Consider the following 23,690-nt stretch of genomic DNA (forward strand, 5'->3'; position numbering starts at 1 on the left):
TCCACCAGTTTGCATTCCAAATACCCCCATTAGTCCTTTTGTCACCCATTCCTTAGCATTTAGTCATTGATGCCTTGAATCCAAAATCTCTATGCTTTCAGCTCATAGTATCTCATCTTTTGGACAATATTCTAATGTTTCTCATGGGTGTGAAAGAGCCACACTACCCTGCTTTACTCTATTTTACTTTTACCAACCCTCTTGTTCTTTCTATGAAGGGTGTTGATGAAGGCTCTCAGCCCAAAACATCGACTGTTAACTTTTTTCCTAGGTGCTGCCTGGCCTGCTGAGTTCCTCCAGCATTTTGTATGTGTTGCTTGGATTTCCAGCATCTGCAGATTTTCTCCTTTGTGATGAATCTGTGGGGTTTTTTTTCTCCTCTGTGATGAATCTGTGGAATTCATTGCCACAGACGGATGTGCAGACTAACTCATTGGGTATATTTAAGGCGGAGGTTGATAGGTTCTTGATTAATCAGAGCATCAAAAATCATGGGGTGAAGGCAGGAGAATGTTCAGAGGAATATTCTGCCACCTGAGATTGTGGCTGAACCTTCGTTTCCTCAAAAGTTATGCTTAACGTATGAGGAGTATTTGATTACTCTGGGCCTGTACTCAATGGAATTCAGAAGGCTGAAGGGGGGATCTCATTGAAACCAACCAAATATTGAAAGACTTGGACAGAGTGAATAGAGGGAGGGGATGTTTCCATTAGTAAGAGAGACTAAGATCCAAGAATGCAGCCTCAGATAATGGTCCATCTTTTTAGAATGGAGATGAGGAGGAATTTCTTCAGCAAGAGGAACTTGTTATCATGGAGGAATATCGAGGCCAAGTCATTAAGTATAGTTTTAAGGCCAAGGTTGATGGGTTCTTCAGTGGTAATTGCCCCCACCTCCTCCTCATCGCCAGTCACTAGACCCCAATTGCAGAGATGTGAATGTCTTTGATGTCATATGCAAAAATCTCCACTTGAATGGTTAATGCTAGGACATAAAGGTGAATTTCTGGCTTTGATCTTTTGCTACTTATATCAAAAAACCCCCACCATTTTGATATAAACAGGACTGTCCTGATAGGCCTGTTGTTTCCACCTACTCTTGCCCCACTGAACTTACTTTCATATCTTGACTCCATCCTGTCTCCCTCTGTCCAGTCCCTTCCCACTTACATCAAGAGTACCTCTCATGCCCTCCACCATTTTAATAACTTCTAAATCCCTCATCCCAACCATATCAGCTTTACTGTGAACATCCAGTTCCATTCCCATCAGGAGGGTGCTTGAGTGCTCTGCTTCTTCCTTGCACAAATACCCAATCAGTTTCCTTGCACTAATACTCTCATCCACTTAGCAGAACTTGATCTTACCCTCAACAATTTCTTTTTCAATTCCTCCCACCTTCTATAGATCGATGATGTAGCCATAGTCCTTAGCTAGACCTGTTGGCTAACTTTACATTTTTCCTGCTATGGTAACATCTCAACCACCACTACCACGTACCATCCTTCCCCCAACTCACTTCCCGGTCCTTTTCCCCACTCTGTCAATGACTGCATTTGTTCAGCTCTCCCTATCCCCTAGCATTCTCCCCTGCAAATGAAGGAGGTTAATACCTGTCCTTTCACCTGCTTCTTCCAGGTGAGGTAGAGGTTCATCTGCACTTCCAACCCGATATTCTGCATTTGGTGTTCTTGGTGTGGTGGTTCCTCAACTTTGGTGAGACCATGTGTAGACTGGTAGACTGGTTAACCACTTTGTAGAGCACCTGCATTCTGTTCGTAATGGACAACTTGTTGCATGCTATATTAAACCCTTTTCTCCGGCCCGCATTGATCTGTCCTCGGCCTTCTCCGTTGTAAAGCAAAATGTAAATTGGAAGGACAACATCTCATGTTCTACTTGGGCAGCTGAAGTCCCATGGTATGAACACTGAATTTGTCAATTTCTCCTTCCTCACACACACACTCACCTGTCCACTTAGTTATCTTCTCGATTTGATCATCTCTCCCATTACTACTTTCCATCTTGTTCCATCTGCAGATCAGCCCCTCCCCATCTGGTTTCACTTATCATCTGCCAACCTCTACTCTAACTCCCAGCTGTCCCCTTCCCAAAATAATATACTCTTATATACTCTATACACTGTCTGTCTTTTCTTTTTTTACCCCTCATTCCAGGGTATCGACCTGAAACATCATCCTACAGGTATTGCCAGCACAGATGCTACCTGACCAACTAATTTCTACCAACAGTCTGCTTTTATTCTGAATTTCAACCTCCATTGCTCTATGTTCTTTTAGAATGAGGTGCTTTAATTTAAATTTAAATTTGCTTTTACAGAATGCATCTGGGGAAGAGTCTGGTTCAACATCTGAATCAACTTCAAACTTGCACCCAAAAATCTGTCAGTTCTATCATCACCATCAGTGCTCCTAAAACAGATCTCTCACTGTAAAAGCAAGATCTTCACGCATTATTAAAATTACAGCTGGATAAGGTCATCTCAATGTGAATCAATTCCCTAATGCCCCAGTCAGTATCCCATAGTGAGCTTCACACACATAAACTGTGTTATGGATGGTGTCAAGGATGGTCATTTACAAGGTGGAAATATATTGAGAAGGAGAACTAAATAAAGTATTGCAGAGTGCAGTAGCACCAAGGGATTCAGACTAACTGACAGGAGCAATATTGGCTTCAAGTTGGTTTTAGTTTCCCTTTGGCATTTGACTTTTTAAACTGGAGGATGAAGAAAAAATTCATTGCAATGATTTTAAAACTAAAACTGGAACCCTGTACCATTTTTAATAATTCTGCAAAAAAAAAAAGAATAAAGATAGTTTATTGCTAAATAGGCTAAATAGAGCCGACTTTCAGCCAAGGATCCAGTGATACCATCAGCCATTCATCTCTCTTCTTACCAAGGATGTCCCCCCATGGTTGTCCAAGCGCAGGGGTCCAAACTAAGCTCGAGGTCAGCTGGCAGGGCACCTGACTTCAGCTCTCCTGTTGAACCCTGCAGTGAGTGCCAACATAGACGGCAGGGTCTCAAGGGCAGACATTCCACCCTGCAAAAGCTCATTTCAGGGAGGGAGCACCATCAATTTGCGGGAGACTCCCGGAACTTCCGAGAGAGGTGGGATGTCTGCAATAGAGTAGCTCCTTAGCAGCTAGCCAGCTAGTTTAAATAATGTTAGCTATGCTAATGAACAAATGACACATGTTAAACTCACCTCAACATGTCTTTTACAGTCTTAACCCACCATGGGCAATAGAAAAGTCACTGTTGCAAACAGTGCAGCGAGCAGCACTGTCATTATTTTGACCCCTATTAGGCAGGAGTACACTTTAGTGTAGTCTCTCTCTCTCTCTGTCTCTCTCGTGGTCGCTCTTGCGCTCGCTTTCACGCTCTCTCCCTCTCTCTCGCTCACTCTCAAAAAAATTGATTTCCATGATATTGTATATAATTTGTGGGCATCAGGGAGCCGCTATTAATATGCGGGAGACCCCCGGAACTTCCGGGAGAGGTGGGATGTCTGCAAGGGCACTTCACAATCATCTCTGTAGGTTTACACCAAGGAGTGTGGGGCAGACGTTTTGGAATCACCAAACATGTGGGAAAGCAAAAATACCGGTAAAGGCCTGGCTAACGTAACTATTCACAATTCCACTGACACCAGGTAGACAATCTCTGAAGCGTATTGATAATATCTGGGGTCTCCAATCTTGTAAAGATACTGCCCAGAAGAAGGCAATGGCAAGCCACTTCTGTCGAAAAATTTGTCAAGAACAGTCATGGTCATGAGATCATGATCACCTACATCATATGACATGGCACATAATGATGAAGATAATGAATGTAACTGCAACATCTTGTATTATTTATTACCATTTTAAGGTATTCCAATACTCTTAAGTTTTTTTTATATTATTTAAATCTACCTCAGTAGTTTTAAATTAAGTCAGGCAGCATCTGTGGAAAGAGAAATAAATTGAACCTTTCAGATCCAAAACCCTTTATTAGTTGAGCCAGAAAATGTAAGTTAGGTTGACCATCACAGGCGATGTGTTCAAGCTGTGTGGCAGGTCCAGCCAAAGGAGACACATGAGACTGCAGCAACAAGCAACCTTCTGGAGAAACTCAGTGGGTTGAGCTGCATCTGCGGGAAGAAATTGTCAACAGTTCAGGCTGAAACCCTGCATGAGACCAGCCCACCGTGGGAAGCTGAGGTATTGACAGTAAAAGTCAAGCATGTGTAAAGGTGGTAATAGCAAGCAAGAGAAGGAGAGGATGGGTCAGGAGAAGATGGAGAGAATTAGAGAGGAGAGTGCTATGCACAGACACTAGAGACTGCAGATGCTGGAATCTAGAGCAACAGAGAGCCTGCCGGGGGAATTCAGTGTATCTAACAATGTCAGTGAGGGGAAAGGATTCGCTGATATTTCGAGTTCTGATGTAGGGTTTTGACCTAAACATGGACATTTTAAAACCAACACAGATGCTGCTTGACCTGCTGAGCGCCTCCAACAAACTGCTTGTTCCTCTAGAGTTAAATGCAGACCAGCACCCAACCGGGGGTAAAGATATCCAAGAGGCAAGAATTACCAGCAGTGTGAAGATGTCAGGAAAAGGAGAAAGGCTGAATATTACACTCAATGGAATGAAGGAATTCAGGCAATAACGCCTTGCTTCCACAGCACAGCACAAATCTTCATTTGAAAATTAATGAACTGTTAAATCAGATTTAAACAAAATCTTGTTTAACTTATTGAAGCAGCTCTGTACTTTTTAAAACATCCTGTTTAAGACACCTGCATTTCCTGAACTTTTACTGCAGTGAGCATTGACACACTGCTGTAGGTGAAGCAGAAGGTAAACCATAAACACAAGAGATTCTTCAGACGCTGGAAACCCAGAGCAAAATGTGCAAAATGCTGGAGGAACTCACAAGTCAGGCATAGAGGGGCATAGGCAGTCATCGTTTTGGGCCAAGATGAAGGGTCTCTACCCTGAAAGTCGACAGTTCATTCCTCTCCATCAGTGCTGCCTGACTTGCTGAGTTCCCCCGGTGTACTGAGTGTGTTGCTCATTTTGAGTGATTTCCCATTCATATTACAATTGGAAAATTTAGCCCTCGTCCACTCAGAGCAATCTGTCGAATAGATTAGCAGGCATTAGTGAAAGTGCTTGTTAAGAGACAGTAATGAGGGTGTGAGCCAGCTTTGTAGAGTTCCGCAGGCAAACGGACATTGAGCATTTTACTGCAGGTTAGACCTGGCATTAGTGAGATTAATGAAGGCAATGGTTCAGGACCAACAACACAGCCATGGCACAAATAGAGAAAATAAGCAGCAGATTTTATCACAATGACTGTGGTTGATAGGCTGGTGTGGCAAGAGTGGGGATTCTTCTCCCCATTGTTCTGTTAATTTGTTTTGCTGAGACTGAAGCAATTGGAGAACAAGAGCAAACAGCCTTCCGTCGTTAATGCATTACCATTTCTCCAGGTCAGCTTTTCTTTGCTAAAATCAGCGAACAGCAAGTGTGCAGAAGGCAGGGGAGGTGCCTGACACACGGTGAGTGCTACCCCAGGCATTCATACTGCAGCATGATAATCACATACCTTGGACGGAGAGGAAGAGTAACACCTGAGCAGGCTGGCATTCAGCAGGGAAGCTGTGCCACCTGTCCATATAGACCTATAAATGTACAGCTTGCCATCTGCCATGTTCTGGTGGCAATATGTCAATGTTTTTTTGCTTATATAGGAGATAGAATATAGAACAGTACAGCACAATACAGGCCATTTGGCCCACAATGTTGTGCCAAACTTTTAACCTTCTCCAAGTTCAACCTAACCCTTCCCTTCCACATAGTCCTCCATTTTACAAGAATGGACAAGATGGCACCAACCAGCAAACAACGTGACCAACGGTGACATCCAGCAGACAGTTCACAAAACTACTTCTTTTACTTCTCCTCTCAAATATGTTTCTGTTACTAAGCTGTGTGTGATAGGAACAATGTAGCTTACATTGAGGTGGTGTGTTTCTGTACTACTTGAGCAATCTGGCACTCAGCTGTCTCTGAGGGAGTTTGGTGAGGTTTGGAGTGGAGTTTGCAGCTTGGAGGCCTGGAAACCTGCACATAGGGTGTGAGCCCATGATCGACTCCATTGCTTCTCTCCAGCTGACACATTGAGCAAGGTTAAAGTCCACAAAGACGAGAGTGGAGGATCTGCACCATCTGCCTGTATTTGACCGATTTTCCTCTCCGGTCTTGCTAGTTGCTGTCGGAGGAAAGTGCAGGAGCCTTGGGGTCCACCTTGCAAGGATTGATTGGAGAGTCTGCGGACTCACTTTGGGGGACATTAGGGTTCATGTTGCATGTGTTCCTGGATTCCGGTTATTCTTTTTTTTTTGCCATTTTTGAGCAGTTTAATCGGGGCAATCGATGCAGTCTGGGGCGCTTCAGTGAAGAATGCTTTGCCCTGCGGCCAACAGTGGCTCAGCAGCACGACACTGAACTGAACTAAACTGAATACTACTGGCCTCCTGGTTTGATGTTTGACGTTCTATGTGTTATCCACTTGCTTTATGCCATTTGAGCAATTTCTTCTTTTTTCGCCCATTGGGTTTTTGATGTTTTGGAAGCATAGGAACATAGAAAACCTACAGCACAATACAGGCCCTTCAGCCCACAAAGTTGTGCTGAACATATCCTTACCTGAGAAATGACCTAGGGTTACCCATAGCACTCTATTTTCCTGAGCTCCATGTACCTGTCCAGGAGTCTCTTAAAAGACCCTATCGTATCTGCCTCCACCACTGTCGCCGGCAGCCCGTTCCACACACTCACCACACTCTGCATAAAAGACTTACCCCTGATATAAACTCTGTACCTACTTTTCTTGAACAGGTTCCATATTTCTTTTTTTCGTGGCTGTCTGTGGGAAGATGAATCTCAGGGTTGTATTCTGTATACATACTTCGATAATAAATGTTCTTTGAATCTTTGAATTTTTACTTTCATCCTTGCACCTATCTAAGAGTTACTCAAATATCTCTAATATACCTGCACCTTCCACCATGTCTCGCAGAATATTCCATGCACTTACCACTCTCTGTGTAAAAAAAAACTGCTGACATCTCCCCTGTACTTTCCTCCAATCACCTTGAAAGTACGTCCTCTCATATTAGCCACTCTTATCGATGCCTCTTATCTTAAACACCTCTTAAACAACTCTTCTCTCATCCTCCTTCACTCCAAAGAGAAAAACCCTAGTTCACTCAACCTTTCCTCATACAACATTGCTCTGTAATCCAGGCAGCATCCTGGTAATCTCCTCTGCGTTCTCTCTACAGCTTCCAAAACCTTTCCGATTGAACTCCATCTTCCACTTCTCAGCCCATCCTGTCAATGTCCCGTTGAAACCTGTGACAATCTCCTACATTATCCACACCACCACCAACCTTTGTGTCACCTGCAAACTTCCTCACCCATCTTTCCATTTCCACATCGAAATCAGTTATAAAATCATAAAAAGCAGGGGTCCCAGAACATCACAGTCACAGACCACACAGAATATAGTCCATATGCTGCCACTCTCTGCCCTCTGTGGGCAAGCCAATTGCAAATTCATGCAGCCAAACTTCCCTGGAGATCCCATGTCTCCTGACTTTCTACCATGAAGAAACTTGACAAATGCCTACTTAAATCTAGATGCATCACATCCACTGCTTTACCTTCATTAATTTCCTCAAAGAACTCAATGAGGCTCATGGGGCACAGCCTGCCCCTCAAAAAGCCAAGCTGACAATCCCTAATCAAACTATGGTTCTCAAAAATGCCTGTAAATGCCATCTCTAAAAATCCCCTCCAATTGTTTGCCTCCATTGATGTAAGACTCAGTTGTCTATAGTTCCCAGGATTATCCTTATTAACTGTCTTGAACAAAGGAATAATATTTGCAAACTTGCAATTTTCTAGTACTACTCCTCTGGCCGGTGAGGACAGTAAGATTTACCGGTATGCTGCCTGGATTAGAGAATATGTTTTATGAAGAAAAGTTGAGTAAGATAGGGCTTTTCTCTTTGGAGCGAAGGACATAAGAGGTGATTTGATAGAAGTGTATAAAATGGTAAGAAGCATAGATAGAGTGGACATTCAGCAACATTATTCCAGGGCAGAAATGGCTAATATGAGAGGGCATAATCTTAAGGTGATTGGTGGAAAGGATAGAGGGGATATCAGGATAATTCTTTTACACCGAGTGATAGATGCATGGACACACTGCCAGAGGTGTTGGTAGCAGCAGATACTTTAGGAACATTTTAAGAGACTCTTAGACATATATAGGCATAAAATAAAAATGGAGGGCTAGGGAGGAAGGCTGGGAATCATCTTGGAGCAATTTAAAGGATTGGCACAACATTGTGGGGAACTGTTCTATGTTTTATATTATTTTAAACACAATGTCTACCACCATCTATAAAGTAAAGCTGAAACATTCACAACCATGTTCAGTCAAAAGTGCTGGTTAGATAATCTCTCCAGCTTCCTCCTGAAATCCCTACCTACACAGAAGTCAGCCTTCGCCAGTTTGATTTACTCCATTCAATATTAAGAGCAAAGTCTATGGGATCTAGTTGTACCTGCAGTCAAGCCACTACAATATACTCATTTGCCCAACAATATGGAAATGTGTCCAGGTGTATCTTGTCCATTAAAATCGGGACTGGACCTATCATATCTGCCTAACATCTATCCGAACAGTCTTCCCTCATTCATCAGCAATGTATTGAAGAATATCACCAGCAGCCCCATCTACTCCCAGCAATCATTACCCAGGTGAGCATTCACTTATCACAGCTTGATCCAAACATGGACAAAGAGTTGAACTCGAGAGGTGAAGAAAGAGTGACTGTCCTTGACATCAAAGCAGCATTAACTGAGTGCGGCATCACGGTGTCCTAGTCAATTAATTTCAAAAAGAAAGCACGTATATTTGGACTCAAATCTTACACAAAGGAGGATGGTTGTGGTTGTTGGAGAAAAATCATCCCAGCCCATTTAATCATTGCAAGAATTCTTGCAACCGACAGAATCAAAGATCCCTCCCACTCGAGACATTCTCTCTTTTTACCCCTCCCACTGGGAAGAATTTACAAAAGACTGAAAACACATATCACCGAGGTCAAGGACAGCTTCCATCCTGCCATTATCAGACTACTGAATGGTCTTCTTGTACAATAGGGTGGACCTTTGACCTCACACAATACCTCATCACATCCTTGCACCTTGCATCTGCCTGCATGGCACTTCCTCTGTAACTCGAACTATATTCTGTCATTGCTTTTCCTTTGCACTACCTTGATGTAGTGCAAGGCAGTGCAAAGGAAAAGCAGTAACAGTGTATTAATGTGATCTACATCACATGCAAAACAAAATTTTACACTGTGCCTCAGTATGTGTGACAATAATAAACCAATTTACCTTACTTACCAAACATTTCCATTTCATGCCCATTACATGGACTGCCATGGACCGCCTGGTGTTTGACTAAGAAGTGAGATCCTGGTGTGATTCAAAATACCACCTTCTCCTTGCTCTGTGAAGATGCCGTTTAGGCATGGAATGATACACTTTCTGTGTGCACATCCTTCGGATTGTTATTTGTACATGCGCACAATTGCTGACTGTCAACACATTGGCCCAATTTTTTTTTAGGGGAGTTCCTCAGTATCCATGTCTCCCCACTTCCCTGTCAACCACATCAGGACTTCCGCTCAAATACAAACATCAGGATCAGAATCAAGTTGAACTTCACTGACAAACAGTATGTCATAAAATTTGTTGTTTTGTGGTAGCAGAATGGAGCAATACATAAAAATATTACTGTAATTTACAATCTGAAATATAAAAAAACACAATAAAGAGCAAAATAGTGAGGTAGTTTTCATGGGTTCTTGGACCATATAGAAATCTGATGGTGGATGGGAAGAAGCTGTTCCTAAAACCTTGAGTGTGGTGTCTTCAGGCTCTTGTACCTCCTCTCTGATGGTAGTAATGAGAAGAGGGCATGGCCTGGAAGGTGAGGGTCCTCATGTTGATTGCCGCATTCTTGAGGGAACGCCTCTCAAAGATGTCCTTGGAGAAGGGGAGGCTGGTGTCCATGAAGGAGCTGACAGAGTTTACAACCCTCCGTGGCTTTTTCTGATCCTGTCCATACAGGCAGTGATGCAACCAGTCACAATGCTCTCCAGGGTACACCTGTAGAAAATTTGCTGGAGAATTTGATGACATACCAAACATGCTCCAATGTTGGACTCCTCATGGAGTCTGCATAGAGATCTGGAGATAAGTTGAGGATGTTTTACCACTCATTTGAAAAGAAGGGAATGGCCAAGGTGTATATTGCTTACTTCTGATGTTTTCTTTCATGTATGTGTGCTTTCAGAAGTTCTTGTTTGGTTTTATACTGTTTTAATGTTAATTTATGGAAATTTCTATAGCTTTTGAATTTCTAAATGTTTGACAACATGATGTATCTGGCTGTCAATGTTGTCTTCTCCTTTTTTTCTGATTAGAATTTGTTCTATCTCCCTGCCTTTTAACCCCCTCCACTCCTGATGGCATTGAGCCACATAAAGCATTTTCAACGTGTAAACCCTCACTGTCAAGGATTAAGCAGTTGGTGCCTGTTAAGAGAAATCTAATTCACTAAATTCAAACTTAAATTCAGAGGCTAGCAATAAAAATAGGAAACTCAGCATTAACATCAAACTGTATCCCATGTAAATTATATGACATAAAAATTAAAGATACCGTAAATTCTTCTCTGATCTCCAGTGTCCAGGGGCAGGTCATTAAATTAGTTCTATCAAATACACAACAGATTTTGCAGATACTGGAAAACCAAAGTTACACTCTCAAAATGCTGTAGGATCTCAGGTCTGGCAGAATCGATGGAAAGGAATAAAGTGTCGATGTTTCAGACTGAGACCCTTCTAGAAAGGACTAGAAAGGAAGGGGGGAGCAGCCAAAGCAAGAAGATTGGGGGGGGGGGGAAGGAGTACAAGGTAGGAGGTCGTAAACACAAAATAATCTGCGGATGCCGTTGTCAAAGGAACACTCACAATGTGCTGGAGGAACTCAGCAGGTCAGTCAGCATCAGTTGAAAAGATTAGTCGACGTTTCGGGAGGTGATAGGACAAGCCAAGTGAGGGGGAGGTTAGGTGGGTGGGAGAGGGGTAACGAAGTGAGAAGTGGGAGATGATAGGTGGAAAAGATAAAGGGCTGAAGAAGAAAGAATCTGATAGGACCATGGGAGAAAGGGAAGGAGGAAGAGCACCATAGAGAGGTCATAGGCAGGTGAGGAGAAGAGAAGGGGCAGGTCAGGGAATGGAAAAAGAGATAAAGAAGTTTGGGTGGGAAATTACTAGAAATGAGAGAAATCAGCATTCATACCATTAGGGCGGATGCCAGCCAGGCAGAATATGAGGTGAGATGTTTCTCCTCCAACCTGAGAGTGTTCTCATCATGACAGTGGAGGAGGCCATGGACCAACAGGTCAGACTAGAATGGACAGTGAAATTAAAATATTGGCGACCAGGAAATCCTGTTTGTTGCAGATAGAGCTAAGATGCTTGACAAAGCCTCCCCCAATCTACGTCGGTTCTCAAAGACGTAGAGCAGGCTGTTTGTTCTACTGAATTTCTAAATCTATGATTTAATTAAAAATCTCATATGATGATTAATGGATGAGAAACTTTTGTGACATTAGTTATGAAGTCACAATCTATGAACATGTTACCAGATCCTGATTTCAAATGATCTGTTTTGTTTGTATTTCAGAGTTTGCCTCTAGTCTACTTCTTTAACCTGAAATACTAACTCTGCTTCTCTTTCCACGGATCCTGCCTAACCTGCTGAGTATTTTCTGTACTTATCCCACAGACATTTTGTCTGCTGTGGTGAACCTGAGTACATTACAGCTGGAATGCATAGTTCTGCTTTTGCCTTACCAGAGAATCAATGTGCAGAATGCCTATCATCCTGTTGTGTACATCCCAACCTGAAACGGGCTTTAGGTTCATCCCACCTTACAGATCTTTGTCCATAGCCCTGCAGGTTGTTTTCTTCAAGTGTCAAAGAATGTTCTTCAGTCTACATAGAACTCTCACTGTGCTTGATATGACTCACATCATTTTTCCACTCTCAGGTGCTCTACCCACTCAAATCTCTTTTCCAACCATTTAGTTTCCTTGATTTTCTTACTTTCTTGTCAGACTCGTGGTATGAATAAAATTCACATCTACACTTCTCTTGGCATCCTTCAAGGCACTCTTTAAAAGTAGCATCTTCAACTACCTCATTATACTCTATCCATACCTGACTCACACTCATTCTGCTCTCTTGGTCATCCCACATGTAATTGACTCACTAATTTGCTGATAAATCCAGAAATCTTCCTTAACTCTCTACCTTCTGTAAATGTGCCTCTGTGATCAAGCTTATGATCGTCAGTGCTAATGGTGCTGAATTAGGTTTCGAAATACTCCTGTAAGGTGCTTTGGCATTATTTACTTATATTAAAGGGTGTATTAGAAACACAGTAATTTTGCCATATTAAAAGATAAATTCAGAGAAATCAGGCCATTTTGGAACCACGTGTGTCTGCATTTTTGATAGCTGCTCATTATTTTCCTGGATAATAGGCATTGTCACAGTTCATAGAGTCCTAGTGTGGTACAATCAGAGAAAATGGCTCCTTGGCTCACAATGTCCATGGCAAAATCCCACTGGCCAACAATATGCCTGTACCCTTCTATATCTTGCTTATCTTAGAGCATGTCTAAATGTCCCTCAAAGTGTGGTGATTGTATTCGACTCCACTGCCTTTTCTGACAGTGAGTTCCAGATATAAAACATCCTCTGCACAAAAATAAAAATCTTTCTCATAAATTCTCTTTTAAAGCTCTTTCCCCTCTCCCATAACCTATGCCCTCCTGTGCCCCTACCATAGTTAGAAGATTCTGACTATCTATGCCTCTCAAAATTTTAACTACTTCTTCAGGTTACCCTTCAGACTCCTTCACAAGCCTGTCCTATCTGAAGCCCACTGTAAATTTAAAATCCTCCAATGCAAGCAACATCCTGGTCAATCTCCTGTTTACTCTCACCAGTGCAACCATATCCTTCCTATAATATGCTGATCAGAACTATGCATATTATTCCTCATGGAGTCTGACTCATGTTGCTCCCAATTTTTCTTCAACTTGAAGAGAATGTTGCTTATACTACTGTGAGAATAATTATAATATGAATGTAGGGCACTGCAAGTCTAATAAAACTAATGTTCTATTATATGCTTCTATTTTCAGATAAATTAAACACCCTTTCTTCGTTCATCGGTCCATTCAAGTATTTCAGCCCTGGTTTGGACAATACTGAGGATGAAGATAATTTGAGTGAGTGTCGTTTCCTTTCTGGTTAAACAAATCATGAGCAGCACTACAATGGAATTAAAACTCAGCCCCTGTTGCCAGACAAATCCTTGACATAATAACATGTCTGGAGTTTAAATGAATGGATGAGCTAATGCTTGCATTGAAATAATGGACTGCTGATTGACACAGAAAACACTCAGTTAACATCGACTGAAGCAAACAAATCTAATTTGTGCCTAATTTCTTATTAAGGGCATACCAACATGTTCCAACCAGCATTACAGAGTTGAGCACAAAAGGAAGGATTTGGTTTTAGGAAACTGCAGTACAAACTTCGAACCATCTGGCTATGGACAGCAACGTAGAACCAATTATCCATATTTCCCCTTTTATAAAGGTCAATATAAATATAAGACATTAAATAGCTCTATCTTGTAACATTGAGGATTTAGAACTATGAATATTAAATATGAAAATTATGAAATTATCTCAGACAGAATTATTGCACTGGGTAAATGCACCTCAGTGTAGTGCAGGTCACTTTGTCCAAGAGCCCTCATTTGATTGTGGGAGCGCAATGAATTAACTGGAGTAGCAATGATATCCACAGGGAGGAGAGAGTTTCAACTTTCAGTGAACGTATGAATTTCATTGTTAGCAGATTCCAGATAGCAGTCATTCTTTGTGTAAAACGCTTCCTCTCTGATTTCCTTTAAAACACCCTCCTCTCACCTTAAACCAAATGCCCTCTTAGAACAGAGACCAGTACAGCACAGGAACAGGCCATTTGGCCGACAGTGTTGTGCTGAACCAGCTGAAAAGCAAATCAAAAGGACCCAAACACTAATCCCTCCCACCTACACGATGTCCATATTGTTCCATCTTCCTTACATTCATGTGCCTATCCAAAAATCTCTTAAAAGCCTCTATATGTATTTGCCTCTACTACCATACAAGGCAGCACACTCCAGGCATCCACAACTATAAGTAGAAAACTTTCCCCCTACATCCCCCTTAAAACTCTCTCCCCCACCACCTTCAATGCATGACCTCTGGTATTAAACATTTCAATCCTGAAAAACAGGTTTGAATCCTGGAACAATTCTGGGAAACAGGTCTCCGTCCACTCTATCTATGCCTCCCATAATCTTGTAAACTTCTATCAGATCTCCTCTCAGCCTCTGACGCTCCAGAGAAAATAATTCAAGCTTATCCAGCCTCTCATGATAGCGCATGCCCTCTAAACCAGGCAGCATCCTGGTAAACGGCTTCTGCACCCTCTTGTTCTTGATACCTTTTTGGGACGTGAGAGAAAACCAGAGCATACAAGGTGAATGGATGCATTTATGGAGAGAAGGTGCAGAAAGCACCAGAGGTCTGAATTGATCCTGGATAACTGCTGCTGTGAGACAGCTACACTATATGTGGATGGGAAAAATGAAGTAGATGTTATGAACTTGGATTTAAGTTATTGGAATTGTTTTATTATTGGCACAGATACCAAAAAGAGTGAAACATCTTTCTTGCAAACTATTCATACAGATCAAATTATTACTCAGTACACTGAGATAGTACAAGGTAAAACAATAACAATGCAGAACATACTTTATACTTTATTGTCGCCAAACAATTGATACTAGAACGTACAATCATCACAGCGATATTTGATTCTGCGCTTCCCACTCTCTGGATAACAAATATTAAATATTAAGAATATTAAAAATAGTAAAATTATTAAATATTAAAAATTTAAATTATAAATCATAAATAGAAAATAGAAAAATGGAAAGTAAGGTAGTGCAAAAAAACCAAGAGGCAGATCCGGATATTTGGAGGGTACGGCCAAGATCCGGGTCAGAATCTGTTCAGCAGTCTTATCACAGTTGGAAAGAAGCTGTTCCCAAATCTGGCCATACGAGTCTTCAAGCTCCTGAGCCTTCTCCTGGAGGGAAGAGGGACGCAAAGTGTGTTGGCTGGGTGGGTCGTGTCCTTCATTATCCTGGCAGCACTACTCCGACAGCATGCAGTGTAAGGTGAGTCTAAGGATGGAAGATTGGTTTATGTGATGTGCTGGGCTGTGTTCACGATCTCCTGCAGCTTCTTTCGGTCTTGGACAGGACGACTTCCATACCAGGTTGTGATGCACCCTAGAAGAATACTTTCTACGGTGCATCTATAAAAATTAGTGAGGGTTTTAGGGGACAGGCCAAATTTCTTCAGTTTTCTCAGGAAGTAAGGGCGTTGGTGGGCCTCCTTGGCAGCGAACTCTGCTTGGTTGGACCAAGTCAGGTCATTTGTGATATTGACCCCAAGGAACTTAAAGCATTTGACCTGTTCTACTTGTGCACCACTGATGTAAATTGGGTCATGTGGTCCGCTACTCCTTCTGAAGTCAACAACTAATTCCTTCATCTTGCTGACGTTGAGAGATAGGTTATTGTCTTCGCACCATGCCACCAGGTTCTTAATTTCCTCTCTGTACTCAAACTCATCATTACCCGAGATATGGCCTACAATTGTTGTGTCATCAGCAAACTTATATATTGAGTTTGATGGAAACTTGGCTACACAATCATGGGTGTACAGTGAGTACAGCAGGGGGCTGAGTACACAGCCTTGTGGGGCACTGGTGCTCAGAGTGATTGTAGCGGAGAGCTTGTCCCCTATTTTTACAGCCTGAGTCCTGTCTGTGAGGAAGTTGAGGATCCAGCTGCAGATCTGAGTGCTAAGGCCCAGGTTCCGGAGCTTAGGAGTCAGTTTATTTGGAATGATGGTATTAAAGGCAGAGCTGTAGTCAATGAAAAGGAGCCTTACGTATGCGTCTTTATTCTCCAGGTGTTCTAAGGAGGAATATAGGGCCAGAGAGATGGCATCTGCCGTTGACCTGTTGCTCCGGTAGGTGAATTGCCAAGTGTCGAGGTTGACCGGTAGGCTGTGGTTGATGTGTACCATAACCAATCGCTCGAAGCACTTCATAGCAATTGATGTCAGAGCCACAGGTCGATAGTCATCCAGGCATGCTACCTTGCTCTTCTTCGGCACTGGGATTATCGTTGCCTTCTTAAAACACGAGGGGATCTTAGACTGAAGCAAGGAGCCGTTGAAGATGACAGAAAACACTCCAGCTAGCTCACTTGCACAGGCCCGGAGAACCCGTCCTGGGACGCCATCTGGGCCCGTTGCCTTACTTGGATTTATCTTCAGGAAGGCCCTTCTAACGTCCTCCTCGGTGACGATGAATCTTGATGCCAGCTGGTCCGGTTCATCCGGAGGGAGCGGGATGCTCCTCTACTGTTCGAATCTTGCGTAGAATACATTAAATTCATCAGGAAGAGAAGCGCCACAGTTATTGATATTCCCAGCCTTTTCTTTGCACCCAGTGATCTCATTTAGACCCTGCCATAGTCTACTGGCATCCCTTTGGTTAGCCTGGGCTTCCAACTTGGCTTGACATTGCCTCTTGGCACCCTTAATGGCTTTCCGGAGCTCACGCCAGGATTCTGTGTTGCGACTGGTATCCCCGGACCTAAAAGCCGCAGCTCTAGACTTTAAAAGGGACATGACCTCATAATACATCCAAGGTTTCTATGTTTCTATGTTTCCGTTTAGGGAATACCCGGATCACATAGTGTAATCGTTTCAGAGAAAGTGCAGTGCAGGTAGATAATAAGGTGCAAGATCATAATTCCTGAAGTCAAATCCATCTTATCATTCTAGGGAACCTTTCAATAGTTTTACTGAATAGTTTTATAGAAGCTGTCCTTAAGTCCAGTGGTTCATGCTTTTTCTATCTTCAATGATATAGACGGAGGCGAAGTGAGAACCTCGGGAATGGTGGGTTCTTCGATTATGTTGGCTACTTTTCTGAGGAGGTGTCAAGTATAGACAATATATTCATTGTCATAGCTATGAGAAGTTACAGGAGAATTGTACAAGTTGTGAAATAACGTGGAGAAGGTTCAAAATACATTTATTTTCAAAGTATGTATGCAGTATATAACAATAGGCAATAGACACTAGGTGCAGGAGTAGGCCATTCGGCCCTTTGAGCCAGCACCATCATTCACTGTGATAATGGCTGATCATCCACAATCAGTATCCAGTTCCTGCCTTATCCCCATAACCTTTGATTCCGCTATCTTTAAGAGCTCTATCCATCTCTTTTTTGAAAGCATCCAGAGACTTGGCCTCCGCAGCCTTCTGGGGCAGAGCATTCCATATATCCACCACTCTCTGGGTGAAAAAGTTTTTCCTTAACTCCGTTCTAAATGGCCTACCCCTTATTCTTAAACGGTGGCCTCTGGTTCTGGACTCACCCATCAGCGGGAACATGATTCCTGCCTCCAGCATGTCCAATCCCTTAATAATCTTATATGTTTCAATAAGATCCCCTCTCAGCCTTCTAAATTCCAGAGTATACAAGTCCAGTCGCTCCAATCTTTCGACATATGACAGTCCCACCATCCCGGGAATTAACCCTGTGAACCTACGCTGCACTCCCTCAATAGCAAGAATGTCCTTCCTCAAGTTTAGAGACCAACACCAAAAATGGGAGGTGTATGGAGGGATATGGTCCGTGTGCAGGTCAGTGGGACGAGGCAGAAAATGGTTCGACACAGCCAAGAAGGGCCAAAAGGCCTGTTTCTGTGCTGTAGTTTCTATGGTTCTATGGTTCTACAGTACTCCAGATGTCTCACCAGGGCCCTGTACAGCTGCAGAAGGACCTCTTTGCTCTTATACTCAATTCCCCTTGTTATAAAGGCCAGCATGCCATGAGCTTTCTTCACTGCCTGCTGTACTTGCATGCTTGCTTTTAGTGACTGATGTACAAGAACACCTAGATCTCGTTGTACTTCCTGTTTTCCTAACTTGACTCCATTTAGATAATAATCTGCCTTCCTGTTCTTACCACCAAAGTTGATAACCTCACATTTATCCATACTAAACTGCATCTGCCACGCATCTGCCCACTCACCCAGCCTGTCCAAGTCACCCTGCATTCTCATAACACCCTCCTCACATTTCACACTACCTCCCAGCTTTGTGTCATCGGCAAATTTGCTAATGTTACTCTTAATTCCCTCATCTAAATCATTAATATATATTGTAAACAGCTGCGGTCCCAGCACTGAACCCTGCGGTACCCCACTGGTCACCACCTGCCATTCCGAAAGGGACCCGTTAATCGCTACTCTTTGTTTTCTGTCAGCCAGCCAATTTTCAATCCATGTCAGCACTCTGCCCCCAATACCATGTGCCCTAATTTTGCCCACTAATCTCCTATGTGAGACTTTATCAAAGGCTTTCTGAAAGTCCAGGTACACTATATCCACTGGCTCTCCCTTGTCTATTTTCATAGTTACATCCTCAAAAAATTCCAGAAGATTAGTCAAGCACGATTTCCCCTTCATAAATCCATGCTGACTCGGACCGATCCTGTTACTGCTATCCAGATATGTCGTAATTTCATCTTTTATAATTGACTCCAGCATCTTTCCCACCACCGACGTCAGGCTAACCGGTCGATAATTCCCTGTTTTCTCTCTTCCTCCCTTCTTGAAGAGAGGGTCAACATTAGCCACCCTCCAATCCACAGGAGCTGATCCTGAATCTATAGAACATTGGAAAATGATTACCAATGCGTCCACGATTTCTAAAGCCACCTCCTTAAGTACCCTGGGATGCAGACCATCAGGTCCCGGGGACTTACCAGCCTTCAGACCCAACAGTCTATCCAACACCATTTCCTGCCTAATATAAATTTCCTTCAGTTCATCCATTACCCTAGGTCCTTTGGCCACTATTATATCTGGGAGATTGTTTGTGTCTTCCCTGGTGAAGACAGATCCAAAGTACTTGTTCAACTCGTCTGCCATTTCCTTGTTCCCCATAATAAATTCACCCGTTTCTGTCTTCAAGGGTCCAATTTTGGTCTTAACTATTTTTTTCCTTTTCACATACCTAAATAAGCTTTTACTATCCTCCTTTATATTCTTGGCTAGTTTACCTTTGTACCTCATTTTTTCTTCGCGTATTGTCTTTTTAGTTACCTTCTGTTTCTCTTTAAAAGTTTCCCAATCCTCTGGCTTCCCACTCGTCTTTGCTACATTATACTTCTCTTTTATTTTTACACTGTCCATTACTTCCCTTGTCAGCCACGGCCTCCCCTTACTTCCCTTAGGAGCTTTCTTCCTCTTAGGAATGAACTGGTCCTGCACCTTCCACATTATTCCCAGAAACACTTGCCATTGCTGTTCCACTGTCATCCCTGCTAGGGTATTGTTCCATTGAACTTTGGCCAGCTCCTCCCTCATAGCACCATAGTTCCCTTTGTTCAACTGTAATACTGACACTTCCGAGTTTCCCTTCTCCCTCTCAAATTGTAGATTAAAACTTATCATATTATGGTCACTACCTCCTAATGGCTCCTTTACCTCGAGGTCCCTGATCAAATCCAGTTCATTGCACAACACTAAATCTAGAATTGCATTCTCTCTGGTAGGCTCCAGTACAAGCTGTTCTAAGAATCCATATCGGAGAGACTCCACAAACTCCCTTTCTTGGGGTTCAGTACCAACCTGATTCCTCCAGTCTACCTGCATGTTGAAGTCCCCCATAACAACTGTAGCATTACCTTTGCGACATGCCAATTTTAACTCTTGATTCAACTTACACCCTACATCCAGACTACTGTTTGGGGGCCTGTAGATAACTCCCATTAGGGTCTTTCTACCCTTAGAATTTCTCAGTTCTATCCATACTGACTCCACGTCTCCTGATTCTATGTCCCCCCTCGCAAGGGACTGAATATCATTCCTCACCAACAGAGCTACCCCACCCCCTCTGCCCATCAGTCTGTCCTTTCCATAGGACGTATAACCTTGAATATTCATTTTCCAGGCCCTGTCCACTTGAAGCCATGTCTCTGTTATTCCCACAACATCATACTTACCAATTTCCAACTGTGCCTCAAGCTCATCCACTTTATTTCTTATACTCCGTGCATCCATATACAATACTTCTAATTCATTACTCCCCTCACCTCCCATATCAATTCCTATTTCACTTGGCCATACTGTACGATCCCTTCTTGAGCTTTCTGCTCTGTTGATTCTGTTGTCATTCTTAACTTTCCTTATTCTCACTTTCCCTTTATCTCCATCCTTATGTTTCCAGTTCATCCCCTCCCCCCCCCACAACTTAGTTTAAACACACCCGTGTTGCAGAGGCAAACCTGGCTGCCAGAATGCTGGTGCCCCGCTTATTAAGATGCAACCCGTCCCTTTTGTACAATTCATCCTTACCCCAGTCCAAGAATGTAAATCCTTGCTTCCTGCACCAGTTCCTCAGCCACACATTCAGATCCATTATCTCCCTGTTCTTGCCCACTCCAGCATGAGGAACTGGAAGCAAACCGGAGATAACCACCCTGGAAGTCCTGCTTTTCAGCTTTCTTCCGAGTTCTCTGAAGTCACGCTGTAGAATGTCATTCGTCTTCTTCCCCACGTCATTTGTGCCGACAGGCACCACCACTTCCGGATTTTCACCTTCACTCTTGAAGATTCCCTGCAATCGGTCCGTGACATCCTGGATCCCGGCAGGGATCCTTGAGGTTCATCCACCCTGATAGAGAAAACTACTTGAAACTATTTGGTAAGGAGAAAAAAAAGTCAGGGGTACATAAAGTTTTCCTTTTCCCAGCGTTTGGAGGTGGTGTTCAGTTTTCTGTTTAAGGGTCAATACCATTTGCTGTGTATATCAATATTTTGATATTACCCAAAGCAGGAAATTTCATGAATTCTTCAAGATAACCAAAGGAATGCAAAAAGCCTTTAATAAGTTTAGGGATGGGTTGCAATGTCAATATTCACTCTCAGTGAAATATAAGCAATGTGTTTCAGCAAAACAAAAGAGTAATCATATTCTAATAGGCACAGTGCTGTGGATGAAGTGTTTGGGGTACAATATTTAATGAAGCAACAGATTCATAAAACAGTAGAAGTACTAATGGAACTCTTAAGTTTAATCTTAGATATAAAAGTCAGAATGTAATGATGATACTTGCTAAAACCATATTAAAACCTCATTTAGAGTACTGGGAACACTATGGGGTCTGACATTAATGGATATTGGAGCTTTAAGGAAAGTATACCACAGATTTATTTGAACAGTGACATGTAGAAATAAACAAAACAAATAAGGACTTGAAAAGTTTGGTCTTATCTCATTAGTACAACAGGATAAAATGACAGAACATTTGAAATGGCTCAGTGGAAAAAGGCAGCTATTCCCTAGAGTTGATGGGCAAACAACAAGAGGCTGTGGGGGCAAGGTTGATGTGTTGTGAAAGTCTAACACCACAAGACATATGAGCAGAGTTAGGTGAATCAGAATCAGGTTTAACATCACCAGCTTATGTCATGAAATTTGCTATTTTTGCAGCAGCAGTAAAATGCAGAGGGGAAGAAGCTGTTCCTGAATCACTGAGTGTGTGCCTTCATGCTCCTATGCCTCCCTCCTGATGGTAACAGTGAGGCGAAGGCATGATCTGAGTGCTGAGGGTCCTGAATGATGGATGCTGCCTTCTTGAGGCTTCGCTCCTTGAAGATGTCCTGTGAACCACAGAGGCTAGTGCCTATGATGGAGCTGTCTAAATTTATAAGTCTGTGCAGTTTATTTTGATCCTGTGTAGTAGCAGTTCCTGCCCCCACAACCCCCAATACCGGACAGTGAAGCAGCAAGTTAGAATGCTCTTTATAGTGCATCTGTAGAGTGTCTTTGGTGATATACCAAATCTCCACAAACTCCTAATGAAATATAGACACTGTCGTGCCTTCTTTGTAGCTGAATCGACGTGTTGGGCCCAAGATAGATCCTGAGAGATATTGACACCAGGAACTTGAATGTCCATGGAGCCTGCTCCACCATTCCGTCGTAGCTGATTTATTATCCCTGTCGACCTATTCTCCTGCCTTTTCCCTATAACCTTTGATACCCTTACTAATCAAGAACCTAGTGACCTCTGCTTTAAGTAAACCCAGTGACTTGATTTCAACAGCCTTATGTGGTAATGAATCCCACAGATTCACCACACTCTATTCTAAAGGGACATCCTTCTATTCTGAGGCTGTGCACTGTAAGAAGCATCCTTTCCACGTCCACTCTACTTAAGCTTTTCAACATTTGATATGTTTCAATAAGCTCCCCCTTCATTCTTCTAAATTCCAGCAAGTACAGGTCCAGAGCTATCATACGGTCCTCATACGATAACCCTTACGTTCCCTGAATCATTCTCGTGAACCTCCTCCGAACTCCCTCCAATGTCAGCACAGACGATCTTAGATAAGGACCCCAGAACTGCTCAGAATACCCCAAGTATGGAATTTATTTCCACAACTAGTGTCTGGAAAAAAATGACAATGTCTAATTCAAGCTGAGTGGGAAGCAATGGATGAAAGTTGAAGAACAATGGGAAGGGGATGAGTTAATATAAGTACAATTTTTGGCTCACTTGTGATGGAGAGTGTAAACATGGGTGTCAGTAACAATTGAACATAGTTAAGTGCTTTGCGGAGATGGTGTGCAGAGAAGCTGCATGCCCGACACCTGCTCCTGGAGATGGGGCAAGTCAACAAAACAGCAGAATAGAAAACATAAAATACAAGAGATTCTGCAGATGCTGGACATCCAGAATAACTCATGCTAATTGCTGGAGGAGCTCAGCAGGTCAGGCAGCATCTATGGAGGGGAATAAATGGTCGATGTTTCGGGCCGAGACTCTTGTTGGAGATATTAGCACTCTCTAGAAGAATAGGATACACAAACACTAGACCTCCCAGCACACGCACACACAATTTGTTCCTCCACTGCAATCCCTGTATAATTCCCCCCAACACCTGAAAAATTCAGCTTTCATTGAAGGACCTTCTCACTGTAGTTACACTCACCATTGGTCTGATCTGCCAAATACCATACATTGAACCACTGGCTTCATAACAATAGCTAGGGTTTATTGAACAATGGTAATATTTCCACAACAGTTCCCTCTTGAACAGAAGAAGAAACAACTGAAAGATGGCTGGAAATTCAGAAGTTTGTGCTTTGTTTCTTAAGGATATTTTTTCAACTAATTTGGCGAGTACAGACCCAGAGCTATCAAATGTTCCTCATATGATAACCCTTCCATTCCCAGAATCATCCTTGTGAACCTCCTCTGAACCCTCTCCAATGCCAGCACA

General features: G+C 42.7%; 1 protein-coding gene across 1 annotated transcript in view; it reads left to right on the forward strand.

The window, feature by feature from the left end:
• adarb2 (adenosine deaminase RNA specific B2 (inactive)) overlaps positions 1 to 23,690 on the forward strand; it is an 819,996-nt gene that overhangs the window by 414,601 nt on the left and 381,705 nt on the right. Inside the window, exon 3 of the mRNA XM_072252060.1 lies at positions 13,387 to 13,473. Within this exon, the coding sequence (XP_072108161.1) occupies positions 13,387 to 13,473 (87 nt within the window). The remainder of the gene's footprint in view (positions 1 to 13,386; positions 13,474 to 23,690) is intronic.

This window comes from Mobula birostris, chromosome 3 (genome assembly GCF_030028105.1).
Source record: "Mobula birostris isolate sMobBir1 chromosome 3, sMobBir1.hap1, whole genome shotgun sequence".
In the NCBI taxonomy this organism is placed as follows: Eukaryota; Metazoa; Chordata; class Chondrichthyes; order Myliobatiformes; family Myliobatidae; genus Mobula; species Mobula birostris.